This window comes from Budorcas taxicolor, chromosome 19 (genome assembly GCF_023091745.1).
Source record: "Budorcas taxicolor isolate Tak-1 chromosome 19, Takin1.1, whole genome shotgun sequence".
In the NCBI taxonomy this organism is placed as follows: domain Eukaryota; kingdom Metazoa; phylum Chordata; class Mammalia; order Artiodactyla; family Bovidae; genus Budorcas; species Budorcas taxicolor.
In genome coordinates, this window is record NC_068928.1 from 39,551,743 (window position 1) to 39,573,169 (window position 21,427).

Consider the following 21,427-nt stretch of genomic DNA (forward strand, 5'->3'; position numbering starts at 1 on the left):
ATAAGCCACAAGCTCCCTACCAGCAAATAAGCCTCCTTGCCTCCCATCATTTTGAACCCTGAACCTCACAGAATTAGAAAAAACACTGTATAAAAGCAAACAGATAAAGGGTTAAAATATTACAAATAAATAGCTAAAATCATCTTCCCTCCCCAATCACTCCTCTAAGAAACAGACACCAAACATTACTTAAGTGTCCAAAATGACCCAAGTCCTTCATTTGCCCCTGCCTCAATGGACAACTACCCAAAGGTGAACAACCTTCATGCAAATGCATCAAGGAATGTATTGCTTTTTCATTTTCTGCCCAGCCCTTCAAATACATGCACTAAAATGAGTTTAAAACATGGCCTAAAAATGGAAAAAGGGAGAAAAAATATATATGAATATTTCCCACAAAACTGTTTCCCACCCTTCCCTCTCCCTAAGCCCTTCCCACCCCCTCCCTTTCATAAGCAAATATTTTAAAACTTTTTTTTTTTTTTCTGGCAAAGGAACAAGTGATTTGTGGTAACCAGAATCAAACCCTATGGTCTCTTTAGTAGGGTCCGGCTATGCCTTTCAAAATTCATCCCACTTGGTGTCAAAGCCATGCCATTTAAGATTCTTAAATACAAAATCAGACCTGTCTGACTCACTCCTTATGGTGATTTGCCTATACACTTAGTTCTTTTCTGGCCATATTTTTGCTTTAAATAGGTTCCTAGTTGCCAATCAGGGCCACATCCATAAGATCGTCATCTTCCTCCCCAATCATAAAGTCAGGGCTGAGCCTTGAGGGCCTGTCTGTAGTTAAGATTGTGTTACTTGTCATAGACAAGGACTGGTCTGAAGAGATGGGTGATTTAGACCAACTCTCTGGCTTGATGCTATGAGATTTTTTCTTGTCTCGGTCTTTGTCCCGGTCCCTATCTTTGTCTTTTACTTTCTTCTTTTCTTTTTTGTGCTTCTTATGCTTCTCTGTGCTGTATTCTGGAAGAGGTCGGATGCCATCATCTGAGCTAGGACTGTTCTGATAAGATTTCTCTGCTATGGAGGAGCCTGACTCACTTTCACTGTCCAGATTCTGGGGGGTATATGCTGGTGACTTACTATGGCTGGGAGAGCCACGCTCGTGCTTTGGAGTAGAACCACTGATGAGTGGAGAGCCATAGTTTTTGGAAGAGGCCATCTGAGGCCTAAGCCCTTCTCCACCACCTTCCCCAGGTTTCTGCAAAGTCACTTTGGCTTTAATGCTGGGGGATCCCCCATCATGCTTGCTGATGATAATTTTTGCCACACCCGTGCTCCCCACATTTTTAGACTCTGAGGTCTTCTTAGATGAATCCACTGAGCCCCCCGAAGTGGAAACCTTTGATTTGTCTTTATCACTTTTCTCACGCTTGCCCTGGAACTCTCCTCCAGACATGTTATGTTTGGAGGACACAGGATGGCTAGAATTTGTGCTCACCCCCATTTGGCCGTCCATTGGGTCTTCACCCCCAGGGCCACTGGTGACAACCCCATGCTTCAGTTTATCTATGACAGCTGTTAAAGACGGCTTCTTATTTCTGCTGGGAGATTTCCCTTTGGAACTCCCATGCTGGTTCTGAGAGGATGACATGGAAGAGCCACTTGAGGAAAAGGAAGAGGAAGATGCTGTACAAGAGTTAGATGATGGGGGAGTTTTCTGAGACAATGAGCCTGAGGATCCTAACCCTGAAGATGACTTCATGCCGGTGCTTGAACTAGTTCCAGACATGTGAGAACCACCAGAACCTGAACTGATAGGGGACTTGGCTTTAGAGGATGGGGGAGTCCCAGGAACAGGCTTCATTGGAGAGGCAAGCTTATCAGAGCCTCCAGGTGGCCTTGAATGGGAAGGGGATATGTTTGGTTTACTTAAAGAAGGATTCATAAGTGATGATGGCTTCCCTTGAGGTTTCATCTTGGTGCTGCTGGAGCCACTGCTCAGTCCATGCTTGGTAATAGGAGAGGAGCCTGGCTTTCCCCCAGACTGGGATGAATTTTTAGACTGGCTAGATCCAGAAGACCCTTGGCTAGAATATATACTGCTACTTAACTTAGAACTTGATGAACCTTCTGATTTACTGCTTTTCATCTTGCCTGAGTTGGAAGCAGAAGATAAGGAAGAATGGCTATGGTGGCTTTTACTTCCTGAGGAAGACACAGAACCACTGCTGGTATACTGACTGTGAGAAGAGGGCTTGCCCACCATCACAGTTCCCTTAGGAATCTGAATAGTAATTTTGGGAATGGGTGGTGTGGCAACACCTGGGGGAGTCTGAGATCTTCCTGAACTGCCTGGAGATTTGGATCCACCTGTACTAGTAGGTGGGGTGAAAGGTCGGTTAGAAGAACTGTGAGATGGAGACTTTCCCTCAGTGTCTGCCTTCTTCCGCTTTGGAGGCTTATCTTTGCTTTTGCCATCATTAGAAGGGGTTCGACTGCGCTTCCCTGGTTTGCTGTCTAATCCTGTCCCTGACAGACTATTACTGGCACCATTGCCTTCCTTTACTCTCTTTTGAGTCTTTTCTTTCCCTAAGTCCCCAGTGGTCAATAAAGGACTCTGGCTACCACTGTGATGCTCCATAAGATCTGTAGGACCCAAAGCCTTACCAGCCACTGCTATAATACTGAAATCAACCGTGTCAGCTTGGCTATTGCCTTTAAACTTAGTCTCCCCATTATCACCTCCAAGCATTGGCACCCCCAAAGTATTTAGTGCCTGAGATGCAAATCCTTTGAAATCATCATTATCTCCACTTTGGCTGCTTTCATCAAAATATTCTTCTCCAAAACCACTTTGGCTCTGGCTGTTCAACAAATCAGGATTGAAATCTACTCCATCAGGAAAAAAATGATTGGTAGGTGAGTCACTACTGGGGCTGCCAGCAGCATCTGCAATAAGGTCAGCTGGATCAGTGTATGGATTTTCATTATTATTGGCTTGAAAGACATCAGGGTCAAAGAGGGCACTCTGAGAATGCCCAGAGCTTGAAGAATCTCGAACAGGGGTGCCAATGGGTGGACAATCGTCACTAGTGCTGGGAAGCTTAGAAGCTTCTTCTGCAATGTCTGAAAGGATATCAGTTACATCTGGGCCAATGCTGTCTGAACTGGATAGTCGGACCATCCTTTGAATACTGGGTTGGGGGTGAGGTACTGGTTGCGGGTAAGTTGTTGGGGGAGTACTACACTGGCTTGGAGCTGGAGTGATGTGTGGCGTATCCAGCGTGTCAGCTGTCATGTTGACATCAAAGATAGGGTTTTGTGAGTCAACATCCATTGAAAATAGCTCCCTCTGAAAGTCATCTTCAGTCTGGTGCTTTGGTTTGTCAGGTGGTAATCTTGATGACTTCTTCTTCTTTGTCTTGTTGCTTCCCGAGCACATTTCCATCCGGGGTGAGCCGGAAGAGGAGTTCTGCCTTTCTAAAGGGCTGCTTCCATAAAGGGTTGAGAAATCCTGGGCAGGATTATCTTTAAGAAGGTTCATGAGCATCGGGTGGTTCTTGGTGTTGCCGGCCATCGAAGAGACAGGTGGCGGCGTGTGATGAGGAGGGGTCGGACTCGAGCCAATGGTAGACCCCCCGTTCCCTGTGATTTGCAACAAACTGGTAAGAATTGGGTTCTGAGATACCTTGCTGAAGTCCTCCCCATGGCCCACCGACTCATGCCGATCTTTGATGCTCATGCTCATATTAAACAAGGTGGTAATGGGACCCCCCGGAAAGGTGTTGGTTGGTGTAGTGGTACCACTCATTGGGTTGTTGCCTGTGGTCATGCCATACCCTGGGCTGCTAGCCGGGGGCAGGTTCTTTTTCACCATGTCTTCAACTGTCTCTGCAATGAGGGACAGTGCTGGGGTGTCGGCCTGAATGGTTTCAGCTTTCCTCCGAATAGCCCTCATCGTCACAGGAATCGACATACATCTGTAAAATAAGATGGAAAAAACAAAATGAACAATGCACTAGCTGCTACTTAAACCAATTTTTCATTTGAGATAAAGGCTTTACTTTTGTCTTAAGTAAAGATTTGCAATAAATAGTTTTCAGGTAAGGCAGATAACCTGTAAGGCAGAAGCAGTTCTGTAAAATGCCAGAGCTTTGGATATACCCAAGAATCTGGAGGAAGACTTCCCTGATGGTCCAGTGGCTAAGACTCCATACTCCCAACGTAGGATGCCTGATTTTGATCCCTGGTAAGGAACTACATCCCACATGCCACAACAAAAGATCCACATGCCACAACTAAGAGCTGGCACAGCCAAATAAATATTTTATATGAATGAATGAATAAATAAAAAGAATCTGGAAGGAATTCCCTGGTGGTCTAGTGGTTAGGACTCCAAGCTTTCACTGCTGCGGGCCCAGGTTCAATCCTTGGATGCGGAACTGATATCTTGCAAGCCACACAGAGCAGCCAAAAAAAAAAAAAAAAAGTCTGGACCAAGAGGCAATCATCAACCTCCTTTGACATGCCACCAAAAACAAAGCAATTATAAACAAAAGTCCAAATAATTAGATACCATACTGAACTAAAAGAAAACTGGTAATAATGACCTCAGTAAGAAAATGCCCTCCTTTGGGGACTTCACATATGATTAATGGTGTAACGGTATATACAATTTATCTTAATTGATGAACCACTAGAAAAATCTCTTGACCCATCAAATTCTATACTTAAATAGCTTAAATCACCCCAAAGCTATACTGTGAAAAGTACCACCACTGGCAGGAAATCCTTTTTATTTTAAAGCAAAGCACTTTTTATGTTACAGATAAATTTATGTTTATAAACATGTTTGAAAACAATTTGCTCTAGACTATGTCAACAACCTTTCTTAAAAGACCAGATAGTAATACATTGACTTTTTAAGATTATATGGTTTCTGTCCAACTACTCTGCCATCTTAGCTCAAAAGCTACCATAGACAGTATATAAAGGAACAGGCACGTGTTCATTTACAGGCATGTCTTATGTGTCAATAAAATTTATTTTTATTAAACAGACCACTCATACCTGCTCTAAAAAATCTTGAAATTACATATTAATGCTTCCAGCAAGTTGAATGGCTAAAGTATCTTCCCACATGCTGCTGTTTGACATATTACATGTGTTTTTTTACAAAAATGACACAGAGGAAAAGTGAAAAAAAGATCTACATCTTTTTTCAGCTCTCTCCCTCATAAAAGAGCCCTAACACTGGGTCTGAAGTTACCTACTTTACTTCCTATTACTCTCATGAGATTTATAAAATCAAAAACTCATATTGCTTCTAGTTCCAAAAGCAGAGATGTGTGAATTCAAAGCAGTGACTAAATGCCTTCCTCCTAAATTTCTAATTCATTTATTACTGAAAACAGCATTCTTTATACACCTCTTAATGGTACTCTGATGAAAAAGGGCCAGTGCTACCTTTGAACAACTTTGGCAATGAAGTCATCTGTGCAAATGAGTGCATCTGACAGCCCCTTGTAGAGTTTACAGCTCACATGTGTTGAGTCCTGCACATCCATTACCACTGAAAAACAAAACGTATAGGAGGTGTTTAGGATGGGTTTGGCTTCAGTTTCTGACTTTTCAAGAAGAGATAAAAGGACCAAACTGCTACCCTGAGAGAGGTGCTAGCCACCCACATAACTCACCACACACCAGGGAGTCATTCACAGGGTGCTGAAAAGACACGCTGAAACGAGACTCCGAGAGGGGACACACTTCAAATTGGAGAAGCCCTGGAGAATCTAAAAGGCAAAGAAAAGGATCATAAAATAATCAACCAGATAAAAAGACTTGAGATATGTAAATAGTAATCATTAATTATGAAATCCTTTCTCTCCCTCACCGAAACTAAATCCCACGTATTTTTTTAAAAACATAAAACCCACTGGCACTCACAGGTGATTGAAGAAATCAGATTCCTAAGAATCTAACGATTTATGTTATAAATACTCTAAAACAAAGTAAACTTCAGTTTTTTTAAATGAAGATATTTAATCCCTAAATTGATAGAGTCCTTGGCAGATATAAACATCCTGCCTTGAAAATCAATGCTGAAAATAAACGTGGCCAAGAGGAGTTTCTCATTCTATTTGATAAGCAGACATCAGAATCACTGTCATAAACCCTGCTTTCTACTAGTTTACAGCTGTTAGCTATACATTCCATAGTTTGGTAAGCATGGATGTAGAGAATACAATCTAAAATGATATATTTATGCAAAATACACTTACATATAACTATCATCATTGGTTTCTAAGCCAAACATGCTGAAAGCCCAGAGACAAGAATTATATACTTTCTTGGGAAAAAGTATGCACCTCTGTAGGACTAACTTTATAACTATCTCACAAAAACTCATTTTTAAATGCTCTAAAGCTATGTGGATAATCTCCCAGGATTGAGATACATGAAACAGAAGGGTCATAAGGATACTTGCACATGCTCTGTGTCATTACTTCAACTTTCTAAAATTTTTCGTTTCTGGAACAATTCTCATTCCCATAAAATATATGTCCTGGTTTACCTTCTGGGTTTCTTCTTGCCTACCATTTGGCACAGTTCTATCACTGAAATGTTTACAACTAATGTAAAAAATTAACTATGATCAATTAGAGCAGCCAAAATTCATATCAAGATTTCTAAGAGCAAACTGTGAAAAACATCAGCATTCCAGAATCCTGGGAGAGAAAGAAAAAGCACAGGTCTCACCTGTTTTTAAGCTGTATGACAAAATTCTCCAAAGAAGGTGGAGAAAATATACTCATGATTAAAACGTGAGAAGCACTGCCTAACAACCTAAAATTTAGGTGTCAAGAACTCTCTTCCTACAAAATCTCAAATTATACCTTATATATCTGCTGCAAAATTCAGGGCCGTAGGTACCCAATTACACCACTGCATGCAGAAAAACAGTAAGTCCATTGCAAAAAAACTCAGTAGTTTCCATATGCCAATGTACAGATTGCTTCCATCAAAATTATCCACAGAGCTTAAACTAGATTCCCAACTCCTCCCTCAGAGATTCTAATTAAGTTCATTTGGTATGGAAACCAAATATTTGTAGTTTTGGAAGCTCCACAGGTGATATGATGAGCCACCAAATTAGAGAACTACTAGAGTAATCAGTACCATTTACCGGTAAATATAGCAAAAGAAAAGGCAGTACCTTCCTTCAGAATAGTTCTTTTGACACAGCTTCCTATCAGGGTGTTATAGGCCACTTGGTGTCTGATCAGATTCAGGATAAGAGGAACCCGGCCAGGGTGCTGAAAGGTGATTTTGCTAACAAGGGTTCCCTGTAGACTTCTACCATCTGGAAGAGGAGCATCCTTGTTGAGGAAATAGCAGTGCTGTTGACCTGGAAGAGCCTGGGCAAAAAGAACAAAGGGAACAAATGCTATTTACTCAGCCACTGTACTCCAACCACAAACTATCCTGAAAAAAAAACAAACAAACACCCTACTCCTCAAAAATCAGCAATTTCTTGCTGAACAGTAAAGCTCCACAGTCAATTACTAGTCAGCTGACGTTAAATGCCAATCACTCACTTGGCTGAAAAGACCCCTTTTTTGTAAATGTTCTGCCAGTGGTTTCCTAACCTAGCTAACATAAAAATTACCTCAGAAATCTGTATAAAAAGGGTCCCTGAACAGTAAGTGCAAAATTTTTATTTTTAATAACATCCTATACAGTTATAATGGAGCCAGAATTGAGGAACTGTTACTTTAGACTACTGTCAAACATTCAAATAAATTCAAGTTCAGATGTGGTTTTAAAACCATCCTTAATTCACTCATTCCAGTACTTTTCTTCTCTGTAAGTACTCTGTAGATCAGAAGTTCACAGCACTTGAAAGGATTAAACAGCAAGAATTCTTAATACCTACTTATAAGCTTATAAAAGTTTAGAATACCATAAAGAGACTTTCATTTGAAATTTCAACAATTCAATGTACACTGTTTCTTAACTTGGAAGTTACGTTCTTTTTCAGTACATTTCAAAGATATCTGTAATTTCCTGCCTGACTGAGAAAACAGGACATGATCCGGTAAGCCAAAAGAATGTCTTCTGATCTCAGGTATCCTATAAAAGGAAGATTCTGATCTTGGGTCCAAGCATAATCTACAACAATCGATAAGGCCTTACTTACAGCATAAAATCGCATGTTGTGATTCAAAGGTAAGGGGTCAGGATCCTTTGACAGTTCAAATTGAGTGATCAGTTCATAGAGGGGTACATAAGTTGGCTGAGTTTCAAACAATGGAATTCCTGGAACAACAAAGATCACAGTAAAATCACAGTAAAATGAAAATGTTGACAGCTCAGTTTTCCCTTCATTCACCCATTTATTCAAAAAGTACTTACTAATAAGCATTGAGTAGTTCAAAACACCATGATATCTATATCTATCACTAGTTTTTTGAAGTCAAGACTGAAAGAGGGCTAAGATAATGTGAATTTGAAGTTTGCTTTCACTTTTATAACAGTTGTTAGCTTCTGATGCTTCTTAAAACTCACCTGTGCAGTTCTGAATTTTCTGAACAAATGCTCTAGATACTGGAAGTGGCTGGGGAAATTTCAAGAAGAAACAAGCAGGAAGATCAACACTGTTGGCACTGGTAACTAAGGAGAAGGAGGGAGTCCTTCAAAAAAAAAAAAACGTGGAGGATTGGGATACTGAATTGATGTAAAAATGAAAAATCTCAACACTCAAGACACATTTGTATCATATAAACACATACAAAGGCTATCAAACTTCACTCTTTGAACTTCCTTCCCCCAATTCCAAAATATCCTATTTGTTAACCCTAAAGTATCTTATTGAACATCTATCCTGAAACACATTCTGTAGTTATTAATATTACTCCAACATAGCTCCAGATCAACATAAAGTCCCATAAGAAAATCCCACAGAGCAACCACGAAACCACTAAGCCAGTGGAAGTAGCACAGTTCTCTTCTCTCTCACGATAAAGCTATGTTCTATGAGCAGACTTCAAAGAGGAGCATGCAAATACTGAAAAGAGAAATCAAATGGATAAAACAAAAAGCCCACCCCTAGAAAGTCAAGTGTGGGAAGAGCCAAGTCAAAGTAATACTTGTTTCTTACTGGGCTTAAAGTTGAAAAAAATGGACTTTGCTACCCTAGAATTATATTTCACTTACCATTTGTTGTCAACTGGATGTGATCCCATAATTAGTGGTGCAATTGGGAGTTTATACATAGCAGACGTTCCTTCAATTGTCACTGATGCATTCATGCCCAAAGATCGAGGAACTGGGAAAAAGAAAAAAAAAGGTATTCTCCAGAGTAACACAAATTATAAGGATCTTAACAACAAAAAAAAAGCTAGCTTCTGTGTAATTTGTCAGCCTTAATTATCAGATTCTATACCTATATAACTTAGAAATGCTACAAGTACCTTTCTAACAAACCAGTAATTCTGTTAGTAAATAATACAAAATATAGGAAACAATGCAGTATAAGGAAAAAAACATTTAAAGACCGATTACCAATATTAACTTATTTTCTCCAACTTCAGAATGCATTTAAATAGAATTATGACTATAGATAGTCAATGATTGAAGTTAAAAGGGGAGCAAAATGAGGTATTAGGCCATTTTTCATTAGGTTTTAGTCTATTGAAGTACAAATACAGGAATTCCCTGGCAGTCCATGGTTAGAACCCTGTGCCTTCACTCCAAAGAGCATGGGGTTCCATCTCTCGTCAAAGAACTAAAATCCAGCAAGCCATGTGGTGCACCCCAGAAAAAGTGCAAATAGAAAGTAAGATCCATTATTTTAGTTCTTTAGTAAGTTGGTTAACTTCTTTACCTTTAAAGTAATGATTAAAGCAAATTTCAAGTCAGATCATTTACATATTCTCATTCACTCATTTACTCATTCGAAAGGACCAATTAGGCTTTTTTATTATGTATGTATATCCTATGGACGAGGAGCCTGGCAGGCTACAGTCCATGGAGTCGCAAAAGAGCCGAGCATGACTGAGCAACTAGACGACAACAGATGTATATATACATGTGTATATATGTATGAATGTGTATGTATGTATCAGAAGCAAACTCTGGTAGAAATGGAAAACTTTGATAGGGATGGCATATTCACTTGGGAGTAGCAAACCATAAAGTACAGGCAGGTCTGGGCATTCAACTTTTTAAAAATATTTTTTAAACACTGAGCAAAACCTTTAGTTACTTTATAGTGAAAGTCTTACCATTATTCTCATGCAAAATGATAGGGGATGTTGTCTTATCATCCAGCAGGTCAGAAGGAGAGGCATAATACTTCAAGTTCATTAAATGACCTATGAAAAATAAAACTTATCACTACTTTATCAGGTAACTTACAAATAAAGAAAAATATTCCCTTCCTATAAACCTATATACAAGAAAATAGTTTAAAATATGAGAACTCATGATCCAAAGCAGCTTGTGAAATATGACAGAAGCGTAAGTATTATTTCTAGCAGCAACAATTTACTTCACAATTAAAAAATAAGAAAACTAGGGGAGGGCAAGTATTGACACCTTAGAAACCATTGAAAAATACACAAATGAGAGAGGGGTAAATGTGGAGTCTGGGATTGGCAGATACAAACTTATACAACAGTGTCCTACTGTATAGCACAGGGAACTACATTCAGTATCTTGTAATAAATACTATTAGGAAAAAGAATAGGAAAAAGAATAAAAGTATGTATAACTAAATCAGTTTACCATATACTAGAAACTAATACAACATTGAAAATCAACTACATTTCAATTAAACAAAAAGAAAACCATCACAAATGACTAGTAATTTTCACCTTCTGCTTATAAAACCAAGATGAAATTTTAAGTAGTAATCTTTCAACTAAAAATTAGGTTTTTTTCTAAAGCAAAATAGCATCACATACCCCCACTTCTTGGAGTGAGATAGCCAACACTTCCATGAAGAATCTTATCCAAGGGACCAGCATTGGTTGCTTTCCTGCAAGACAAATGATCTATGTTTATTTACATTTAAGCCCTGAAGGTATTAGTATACAATGTGATAATGAGTTCAGCCCTTATACATCTTTTAATTCTATCCTAATGACTTTATCTTGGGCATTTAACAATTATATTTCACCCTCAAGGTGAAGGGATTATTTCTGAGAATACACCAGTGTATAATATGGTGAACAAAAATTACAACTATACTATTATTTATCAGAAAGGAGGCCAGGTTTCACAAGTCTTCTTATAAAACCTATGGAATACCAACCAACAACTTAGGGATACTGATATTCAGAAAATGGAATGCAATCATTTGGGAAGTGAAAGGATATGGACAAGATGTACAGTACAGGTAAAATACAGATGCATAGTAACATACATCTGTAATACATATTTTTTAAATAACAGAAGCCTAGTAAACCATAGACAAAAAAACTTTAAGAACAAGGTCAAAGAGAATTGATACTTTAGCCAGTCTTACCAGTACATAACTGCCATTTTAGATAGATCTTGTTCTAAGGATTGGAGAGCCAAGTACATTTTAGTCTTCAATTTGCTAGAAAGTAAATAGAACAAGAATTAGTTAACAAATATACATATACACAAACACTGAAAGCCTAGAGAGCAAATCTACCTTGGAGGCAACTTAGACATTAAAAAAAAAAAAAATTAAAAAAAAAATCATTAGTGATCTACCAAAACTAATTTTTATCTCTACTTAAAAGACCAAGCAAGTAAGCAGAATCCCAGGTAGGTTAAAAATATAAAACCAGTCCCATGACAATTTCTTTCAGCCTAGAAATCAATATGCTGAAGATACCTCAAGGATTATAATCTACCTTCTAGCACTATAATCATTAATCCACATACTGTTTATTTAAAATACCTTTAAAAGACATTAAGTTAGAAGCTGAGTTATAGACTGTCAGTATGAATAGAAATCAGAAATGAGCTAGGGCAGAAGACTTGGCAAATTTCTAAGTACAAAATGATTTATAGATTTATACTAATTTTTCAAACAAAAGCAAAAAATACTTACTTGTCCCCTGGAAGGTTATAAAGATTAACAAGACCCTTAAGGTGCTTAGAAAATTCATCAAAATTTTTTTCCCTGTGAGATGTTCAGGGAAGAGGAGAGAGGGAAGAGAATAAAACATACAATTACTACACAATCTTATCAGCAAAGTCCCCAAAATCAAGGCTTTATAAAACTAATCTTAATAATTTGCTTTAATTCCCGCCCCCCGCCCCGAGTTTTCTAGAATCAGTCAAAAGTTGCAAAAGAAAACACAATATTCTCCTTTCTCTGCTCCATTTTTTGGGAGAAGGTGCTAATAAACAGTATAAAAGATAGTCAAAAAGACCTGTTACCTCATATACTAATTTGTTCTTAAGTAATGAGACTTAGTTTAAATCACTTCCCCTCTTAATTTGTAACTGAGATGACTGGATGTCATGAGGAAAAAAAATCTTTTAGAGAGAAAAAGGAAGTAAATAAATTAGGAAGATAGGACACTTTCATGTATACAGTAAGAGCAAAGAAAGGAAATGAACAGTGGGAGAGAGATGGGAGACCTAAGCCAAGGCAGAATAGGTAGTGTGGAGGCAAATGATATATTTTAAAATGTTCCTATAACAAATTACCCCAGGAAAAAGAAACTACTACCAGGAATCCTGGCATCCTAAAACCTAACATTCAGAGGTGGATTCTTAGTCAAGTAAGCTTTTATAGGCAGGAATCCAACACAACTCAACAATTCTAAGTCTCTATATCCTTTTTCAAACTTAAAAAAAAATGTCTGTTGAAAACTGTACTGCTCTGACAATGTCAGATATTTGATCAGGCATTTATTGAATACTTATTGCCCAAAGTGCCATGAAGACACTAAAAAGAAACAAGAGCAACAGCAAAATATATTCCTTACCTTAAAATCATCATCTATACAGAGTGATTAAAAATACCTGGTAAAGACTAATATTCTTTCTAAGGTTCCCACTTCCAAACATGCTTACAAATTAACTTTAGAACACCATCAGTTCATAAACTGGTACAGTCTCCTATTCTACATTAGAACCAGAAATACTGGTTTCCTGGACTATTCTGATAATACATCTTGCTAGACTTATTGAGTAAATGAAATCATAAAAGGTTATTTTTTATGTTGCATTGCAATTTTTCAAAGCTCATTCAAATCTGGTGTATTTGGCTGTAAGGACATTAAAGTGATCACTGGAAGGCTGAGTGTAAAACTTATTTCTCAATGTTAAACCCTTAAGACTCCTCCGTATCTGATAACTTCACTATATTTAAAACATAAAATTGATGTAACAACTTTCTCAAATTTCCAGAGAGTTAATTCTGGGTTTAAATTTAAGCATGGAAATCTCCACTCAATTAAAGGAGAAAAGATAAGCCAATGACAAAAAAACATCAATTACTAAAAGAGACTGTCTTCAAGCCTAGCACTTTACTATGATTTGGGACCCATAAACCTTAAATATAAAACAATTTTTCTCAAAGTGAAAAAAAGTTCTTTCCATAGTATAGACTCAATTTTCTCAAGCTTTCTCTAATTCAATAATTAGGTTCTGTTTATTTTGTTCCACAGAGAATTCCTAAGGTTAACTCAGTAGTTCTCAACCAGGAGTGATTTTGTCCTCCAGAGGACGTCTGACAATATCTAGAGATATTTTTGATTATCATAGATAATCAAAGTCACAGATCAGGAGGTTATCACAGATCCTAACTAGCTGGGAGAAACCAGGGATGCTGTTTAACATCCAAGAATGAACTGGGCAACCCCCTAGAGCAAAGAATCTCCCAACCCAAAATGGCAATACTGTCAAGGTTGGGAAATCCTAGGATAGATGGAATAGAGTGTAAAAAAAAAAAAAAAAAGCTAAGTCAATTCTGAAAGTGATCAAGTACAGACTTTGAAAAATCTTGACCCAAGAAAATAAAGTTGTTCCTTAGAAAAGTAAATTCTGACCATTCTCAAAATGTAACTATAAAGAACAGCACTGTCTGCCAATAAAAGGGAATGTAAATGTCAGCTGCTCACCTTAGCTGCTGTACAAGCTCTGGACAGCTCTGAAATTAAAGAAATTATGTTAAAACTCTAAACTACTTTAAGATGCTTGAAGACATCAAAAGCTTTTTTCTTTTTTATTAATAACACATGCTTTATAACAGGAACATTAAAACTATAGAAGGTCCTTATATTAAGATATCAAAGACATCTTCTTCCTACTTAGTAAACCATGGGGTTGGGTCAGGAAATTAAAAATCAAATATATTGAAATAGTTTATAAAGGAATCAACTTTCAGTTGCTTGTTTAAAACATTAGGACCTCTCTTTAAAGCCATCCTTGGAATTCATATCCAGTTGTCTGGTTATACACCTTTTACATTCCTCTCTATTACAGGGCTTTTCAGAGACATTAGCTATATACAAGATTATCTGTCCTTCTTGATTATAAGTTCTTTGAGGATAGGAATTTAAATTATTTGTATCCCCAGCACCTATTGTTCAACTGCGGCTCATGTTTGTTGATATGAATTGGAAAAAGTTCCTCTGGTGTTTCTTCTTGTCAAAGCCTTTGGATGATGTCAGAGATGGACCCAGAGTATTCCAAATTCCACTCTACAGCTATTGATGTTGTAGCCCATCACATCATCTCTACAGTGGCTCATGAAAAAACCTAAACCCAAGCTATTTCAAACCCCAACAATTTCTTTAAAAATTAATGTCCCTAAGTAAACCCCACAGATTCCAGTGAAATATCAACACATACCACAGGATTCTCCCCATGGTGAGCCACTTTTACATCACAAAGCTGTCCTGCAGGATCTAACTGCACTTCCACATAGAACATATCTGACGTGATGTAACATTCAGTGCCACTGGCACTGAGATGAGAGCCCAGTCTAGCAGGAACAAATCAAAACAAAAATTAATAGAAGACACATAAATAAAGCCACCCAAAGTCAACACTAAGTTAAATATTTCTGCCTACAGATATACTACTTACCCATTCTGTCTTGCTATAGACTCCAAACGGTCGGTCATTGCTGGTAAAGATGTTACTACAAAAGGTTAAAAAAAGGAAATCACAAAGCATACTCCAAATAACTTAAATAGTATTCTTCAAAGACAGAAACATCCTGAGGAGTATATCTGTCCTTCCAAAGCCATAAACACATTCAATAGTCCAAATACTTGTAATCTGCACAAAGCTCATCTATAGTTCAAATGCTTAAAATCTGCACAAAGCTCACTGATAAGGCTTAGCTGCAGCCTAAGCAATAAGGGTCCAAAAAAAAGATCTATTTGAAAAAAACTGGACCTTTCTCCTTTCTCTTTTTCTTTACTCATTTGGGACAAGTTATCTTTAAAGAAGACATACTTAGGGACTTGCTGGTCATCTAGTGGTAAAGCGGGTATGGATTCAATCCCAGCTCGTTTGTGATAATCAGTGTAAAACCTGTTTGTCTGTTTTTACTTTCATTTTCCTTCAAAACCAGACAGAAGTAGTAATTATAAGCTTGAATAATCAAGCTCATGACTTAAATTTCATGTTTGCTTTCCTAAAAACATTTTTTTCTTTCCTCTTTTCATTTTCTTATGAAAACACTGTTAATAAATACTGTAAAAGTCTTAGAGTCAAAAAGTCCATCTTCTTATTGAGTTAATTAGGAGAGAACATGTGAAGGAAAAAAATTTTCCCTTCCAATATGCTATTTTGAGTCTCTACCAGCCTTCAAAATAGAATAAAAAATAGATGTTTCAAAAGTTCAGGTTAAAAAAAAAGTTCAGGTAAAAGTTCATCTCAACTTCATAATGAAATCAAGAGTGACACCCACCTATCTCAATTTATATTTCTAATATAAGTATAAAAGTCCTTCCTAAACTGGAGCGTTTTTAAGAAGTTAGCATATTTCAACAATGTTTACAAACCTTTGAGAGCTTTCTGCAATGTCTCCAAACAGCTAACCAAATGTTGGTGCCCTCCAGAACTCATTACAACTCTCTTCTCCTATATTAAAACAGGAAAACATTTGAGGTAAAAATTAACCAAGCCAATAGTTTTTGGTAAACACATATATTATTCTAGAAATAATATTTCAGGATAGTCTACAGATTATGAAGCAGTCTATATACTCTGTATTTCTTATATATTCTAGATAATCTATAAATTTTTAATTGTTATTTTGTCCATCTATCCAAAAGAGGGAAGGTTAATCTACAGAATACATAGATACACCATATCCGTATCCATGAAAGGAGAAAAAGATATTTTCACATCTAGGACTTCTCTGGTGGTCCAGTGGTTAAGACTTCCTGCTTCCAAAGCAGGGGACGTGGGTTCAATCCCTGGCTGTGGGATTAAGATCCCACATGACACAGTGCAACCAAAAAAAAAGTCTACAACAAAGGTATTTCCAGATCTAAAATAATTTTCAGGGAAAAATAAGAAGAATCAAAATGTAATAAATGAAATCAGCCTCCTGCAGAAGATGACTATATCCTAAGACTCACAATGGGGTGGCTCAAATTTGACAATTCCCAAACCTAATAAGGTGATATGCATGTAATCTAAGAAATACAACCAAACCTTAGTTAAACTACTGGGCCAGCTAAAAAGTTCATTTGGATTTTTCCATAAGATGTTACAGAAAAACCAGAATGAAATTTTTGGCCCACCCAACAGACTGACTCATGAAACAAAATACATAATCCAAAAATCCAAAGAGCAAAAATTTAGCATAATTTTTCTAAACCTATCCAAGGAAGCAGTTTCTCTCTGTACAACATTCTAGTCCCCAGAAGTATCAGCAGTTTTATGATACAAGGATAGGTTTTGAGGCTTTTCCACGCCCTAAATCCATCTTTCTTGGCTCTAATTCCATGCTCCCAAACATCTGCTTAATTAATAATCCAGATTCCTTTATACCTTAAATAGACAAGGACTGTGTCCATTGCTCTAGGCAATGGATACCAGTATTTTGGTAACTGGAAAGACAAACCCTCATTAATAAACTGGCATTCTGACTTTCATATTAATCTACTGAGATTTTGTTAGTATGTCAGTTTTAAAACGGCTTCCCCAGTGGATCAGCAGTAAAGAATCTGCCGGCAGTGCAGGAGCCACAGGAGACATGGATTCAATCCCTGGGTTTAAAAGATCCCCTGGAGGAGGGCATGGCAACCCACGCCAGTATTCTTGCCTGGAGAATCCCATGGACAGAGGAGCCTAGTGGGCTACAGTCCATAGGGTCGTAAAGAGTTGGACATGACTGAAGAGACTTAGCATGCACACACAGAGTTGTTGAAAATTCTTCAAAATCTTTTACATACCAATAAAAGCAGGTTTCTGAATCTGCAAAAGTGACAAGTAGACAATGGAAACTTTGGTGACCAAACCAAGAACTGGTAACCCAAGAGAGGGTCTTAGTAGCCACCTGGAGTCCTCTAGCTCATGATGTTTCTCTAATGACAATATCATTTAGAGGTGGTATCTCAAACTAGAATATGGCTGCCTTCTAGTACAAAAATGACAACCTCTGAATACCCAGACTGGAAAAATTCTCATTAAGACTTAAAAAAAAAAAAAAAAAAAACTACAAATCTTTTTTATGTATACAATCCTGAGCCAGAAGATATCTGTAGAACTTAGTTATGGAAATCTCTAAGCAACATGACATTTTGGTGTTCATTATCTCATTTGATCTTTACAGCAAAACTGTGTGAAAAAGCAAACTGGTGTTGCTCATCTTACTCAAACTGGTGTCTCTACCTCCTAGATGAGGAAATTGAGGGTAGGAAAAAACAAGCAATTTGCCCAAGGTTACACAGGTAGTAGTGGAGTCAAGATTAAAATAAAGGTTTTTCTGACAGCAAACTCAGTTCTCTTACTACTGCTGTGCTATGCACTCACCCCACTCCCTGTATTCCACTTAACTAAGGGCTCCCCATACTGGTGAATGCCTCAGGAAGGAGAAAGTACTATAGAGGAAGTCACACAGTTAACAAGTGAAGTCAATAAAAATGACTCCAAACTCTACTACCAGTATAGATACAATGAAAGTATTAACACATTAGAATCAAGGAGCGTGACAGGAAGTAAAAAGTAAATGTTTCTCTATATCAGGCTATCACATGTATCTTTTTTTTTTTTTTGGCAGCACTGAGGAACTTGTGGGATCTTAGTTCCTCAACCAGGGATTGAATCCAAGGTTACAGTAATGAAAGCTGGGAATCCTAAACACTAGGTCACTAGGAAACTAATTATGCTTTATAAGTGTGTTTCTTACAACTTTTGCCTAAAATATCCCAGCTTACTATAACTCATGATTAACACAATTCTATTAACATATCTTCTTCTTAGGTAGACTTAAAAGTTGAAAGCCATCATGTACGTATGATGTTATGAGAAATAAAACTGAAGACACACCATAATAACTAGCTAGAAAAAGTCTACATAGGTAACTTAGCTTATCAAATAATTTTCTAAGCACAACACTTTATCCAGTTCACCATAGTCCTCACCATGACTTGACGCACAAGCTTAATGGTTTCACTCCAAGGTCTATTTTGGTTAAATTTTGCATGGAGCCGTTCCAAGAGAGAACTCATCTTACTCAGCTTTTCCGACTCTAAGGTATAAATCAGAAAAAATTATTAGCAACTCTTCTTTCAAGACCTTCCACAGTTTTTCTTGCAAACAAAACTCCCATACTTCATCCTGGTACGAACTCAAGTTAAAATCTTATCCAATATCATTTACTTCAAAATACACAAAGAATTCATTTCTAATAACAAGTAGACAGAAATTATGGGCCTAATCTAACAACACTATAGAAGAGGACTGCTTTCTCTTCAGACTTAATGAGAAGCAAAAAGAGAACCACCTCCAGTCCTGAGGATCAAGACTACTATTTAATGACAAAATAATTTCATGATAGGCATGAAATCCTTTGCATGACATATGCAGAGCATACATTTGAACATGGCCTTACTATAGTTAGTTGGTTTTCAATGTGAAAATAGAGACTTTCTTAATTTTTTCACATAATTTTAAGAGATCAATTTGTAAGTATTATCAAGAAAACAAGCTTCATTTGCCATTCAGCTATTTCCTGTTCGAATTCAAACTATACGAACAAAGGAAATGTCAAGTGACTAAAGGATGAGTTTCAGGCAAAGGTAAGAGAAAGGTAGAAAAGAATGGATCCCAGATAGTGTTGGAAGGAACCTCCTACAACCTCCAACACTCCTGTAATTCTTTTAGCTGCTTAACATGAGCAAGGACTGTGCTGGAGACCAGCAGTGCAAAAATACAATATGCCTGAGATGACATCTGTGAGGGGGTGTGGATAAGTTAATGTGAAAATAACCATCACACAAAGCAAAATGAGATATGCTCTTAAAAATAGAGACACATTACTATCAAAATTCAAAGGAGGAAAAGTGTGTAATTAGTTTAGGGATGTTACAGAAAAGATGTCTTGAAAGATGAATAGAATGTCAGCAATCAAAGATGAAGTAGTGACATCTTCAGATCGAGATTCAACTCCTCCCTCCAAGGCCTTCATCTTCTGGAAAACTGTTCTTGGGGTTGTTTCATTCAGTTTATAATTCTGGAGAAATGTCTGGCAATTCCCACATTTAAGACATTCACTCAGGCCCTATTTAACATCTCAGAGATACAGCAGTGAGCAAACTAGACAAAATTCCTGCCTCACTAAGATTCCACTTACACTTGTCATTCCTCTGCATCCTTTTTTCTTTCTCCTTCAAACACACCTCCCTTCTCTCCCTTAAGGCGGCCGATGATTAAAAAAAAAAGAAGGCCGACGATAAATCTTTACAAAAATGCTTCAGTGAAACGTTTTTTTGAGCAACTATTATGTGCCCGGAGAAGGAAACGGCAACCCACTTCAGTGTTCTTGCCTGGAGAATTCCATAGGCGAAGGAGCCTGGTGGGCTGCAGTCCGTGGGGTCACAGAGTCGGAAACGACTGAGTGACTAACACAACAACACAACATTATGTGCCCAGGACTATACAATGATGAGTAAGGCAAGATTCTGCTCTACAAAGCTCAGAGTACATTGGAGAAGACAAAAAAATAATCGTGTATCAACAGAACTATGTCCAAAATGCTACGGGAGCATCTAAGCTGAAATGTGGAACTTTAGAGAATATAAAGTTACACAGAAAAGTGTTTTTCAACAGTTCTTAGTTCAGATATTTAAAGACTGAAATTAAAAGCATTTTAAAAATATACAATACCACAAGATATGAACGCTGTGACATTTTTTAAAACTACTGGCTTTTAATACCATAAGGACCTAATCATTTCATTCACGACAAAACATCTTACAGTACTTTGATATATAGCGTCCTATTATTGTTTTATGTCATCATTCAGATTTCTCTTTTGAAGAAGAAAGTTTTACGTTCACTTGCCCGGTCTCCCATCTCTTTAGGCTAAAAAATGCCCTGAGGCCCAAATGTTGCCCCTTGCCAAATAGGAAACCTTCACACTCAAGTTGGGAGCCCCCATCTCCCCAAAGTCGAAGCTCTCCATCACCAAGGAAGGCAGTCAGAATCTAAAACTCAGACCTATCCCGCCTCCTAGATCCTGAGCCCTCGGGAGAGTGGCCCCCGCGGAGGCACTGGCTCCCCCAGCTGTGTCCCGCCCCCTGATTTCCCCCTCAGTCACTCACCCTCGGTCTCCCCCTGAGCCTTCATCCTGACGGCGGGGAGGGCCTAAGTTCTACACAAGAGGATATGCCCTTCCCCACCAGTAATGGAGGAACCAAGTTGGTTCGGGCTCCCGGGACGCAGGGAACCTGCAGTCCCACTCTTCCAGGGAAGACTCAGTCTGAAGTCCCCGGCGGCAAGAAGAGAAGGGTGCTCGCGGCCGCCGCCATCTTCCCCAACGGAACTTCCAAAAGATCGCGAGATTAACCGTGATCCTGCGAGAGAGAGAAGGGGGAAAGGGGCTGGGCACCAAATATCGCGAAAAATGATTTATACGTTGCTTCTCGCGAGATTATCCCCACCCTGCCTGCTCTCTGGTTTGTCTCCGACTTCTCGGAGCTAGGCGTGGAGCTTGTGTAGTGGTAGTGTTCAACACCTCTGTGGAAGTTGGTACTTTCGATTTGGCTTTCAAGCAGTTTGCAGAGTAAAAGCCCCAGCTGTCTTTACTGAAATGCTAGCTTTTCGAAGAATATTGCTGTTAGGAATATTTTATTAAAACTTTCCCTTTATTGAGATACTAGACGTTGGGTCTTTGTAACACGACGTCCCAAGGTAGCCCAGTACACTTAATTTCCATTACCGAATTTCCTTTTTAATTTCAGAAATATTTTTCTTGAGCATTTTCAATATTTCTGAGGACGTGGAAGATTTTTGAGTT

At 38.0% G+C, this 21,427-nt stretch overlaps 1 protein-coding gene across 1 annotated transcript; it reads right to left on the bottom strand.

Moving 5' to 3' along the window:
- Nucleotides 1–521: 521 nt before the first annotated feature.
- MED1 (mediator complex subunit 1) lies at nucleotides 522–20,938 on the bottom strand. The gene is made up of 17 exons (XM_052657619.1): nucleotides 20,733–20,938; nucleotides 18,552–18,658; nucleotides 15,960–16,038; nucleotides 15,034–15,088; nucleotides 14,797–14,929; nucleotides 14,064–14,092; nucleotides 12,041–12,112; nucleotides 11,483–11,557; nucleotides 10,920–10,993; nucleotides 10,239–10,328; nucleotides 9,169–9,280; nucleotides 8,521–8,645; nucleotides 8,153–8,271; nucleotides 7,169–7,370; nucleotides 5,649–5,744; nucleotides 5,419–5,524; nucleotides 522–3,932 (listed from the first exon to the last, which is right to left on the bottom strand). The coding sequence occupies exons 1-17, from the start codon at nucleotides 20,755–20,757 to the stop codon at nucleotides 704–706; spliced, it is 4,728 nt and encodes a 1,575-aa protein (XP_052513579.1). The 5' UTR covers nucleotides 20,758–20,938; the 3' UTR covers nucleotides 522–703.
- Between the last annotated feature and the right edge of the window lie 489 nt (nucleotides 20,939–21,427).

Excerpts from the sequence above, each read along its gene's own strand:
- MED1 (XM_052657619.1), bottom strand. The coding sequence starts at position 20,757 with ATGAAGGCTCAGGGGGAGACCGAGG. Across the intron at positions 14,930-15,033 it reads TCTATAGCAAGACAGAATGG|ACTGGGCTCTCATCTCAGTG; the intron begins GTAAGTAGTATA and ends TGTTCCTGCTAG. Across the intron at positions 11,558-12,040 it reads TATAACCTTCCAGGGGACAA|CAAATTGAAGACTAAAATGT; the intron begins GTAAGTATTTTT and ends TTTACTTTCTAG.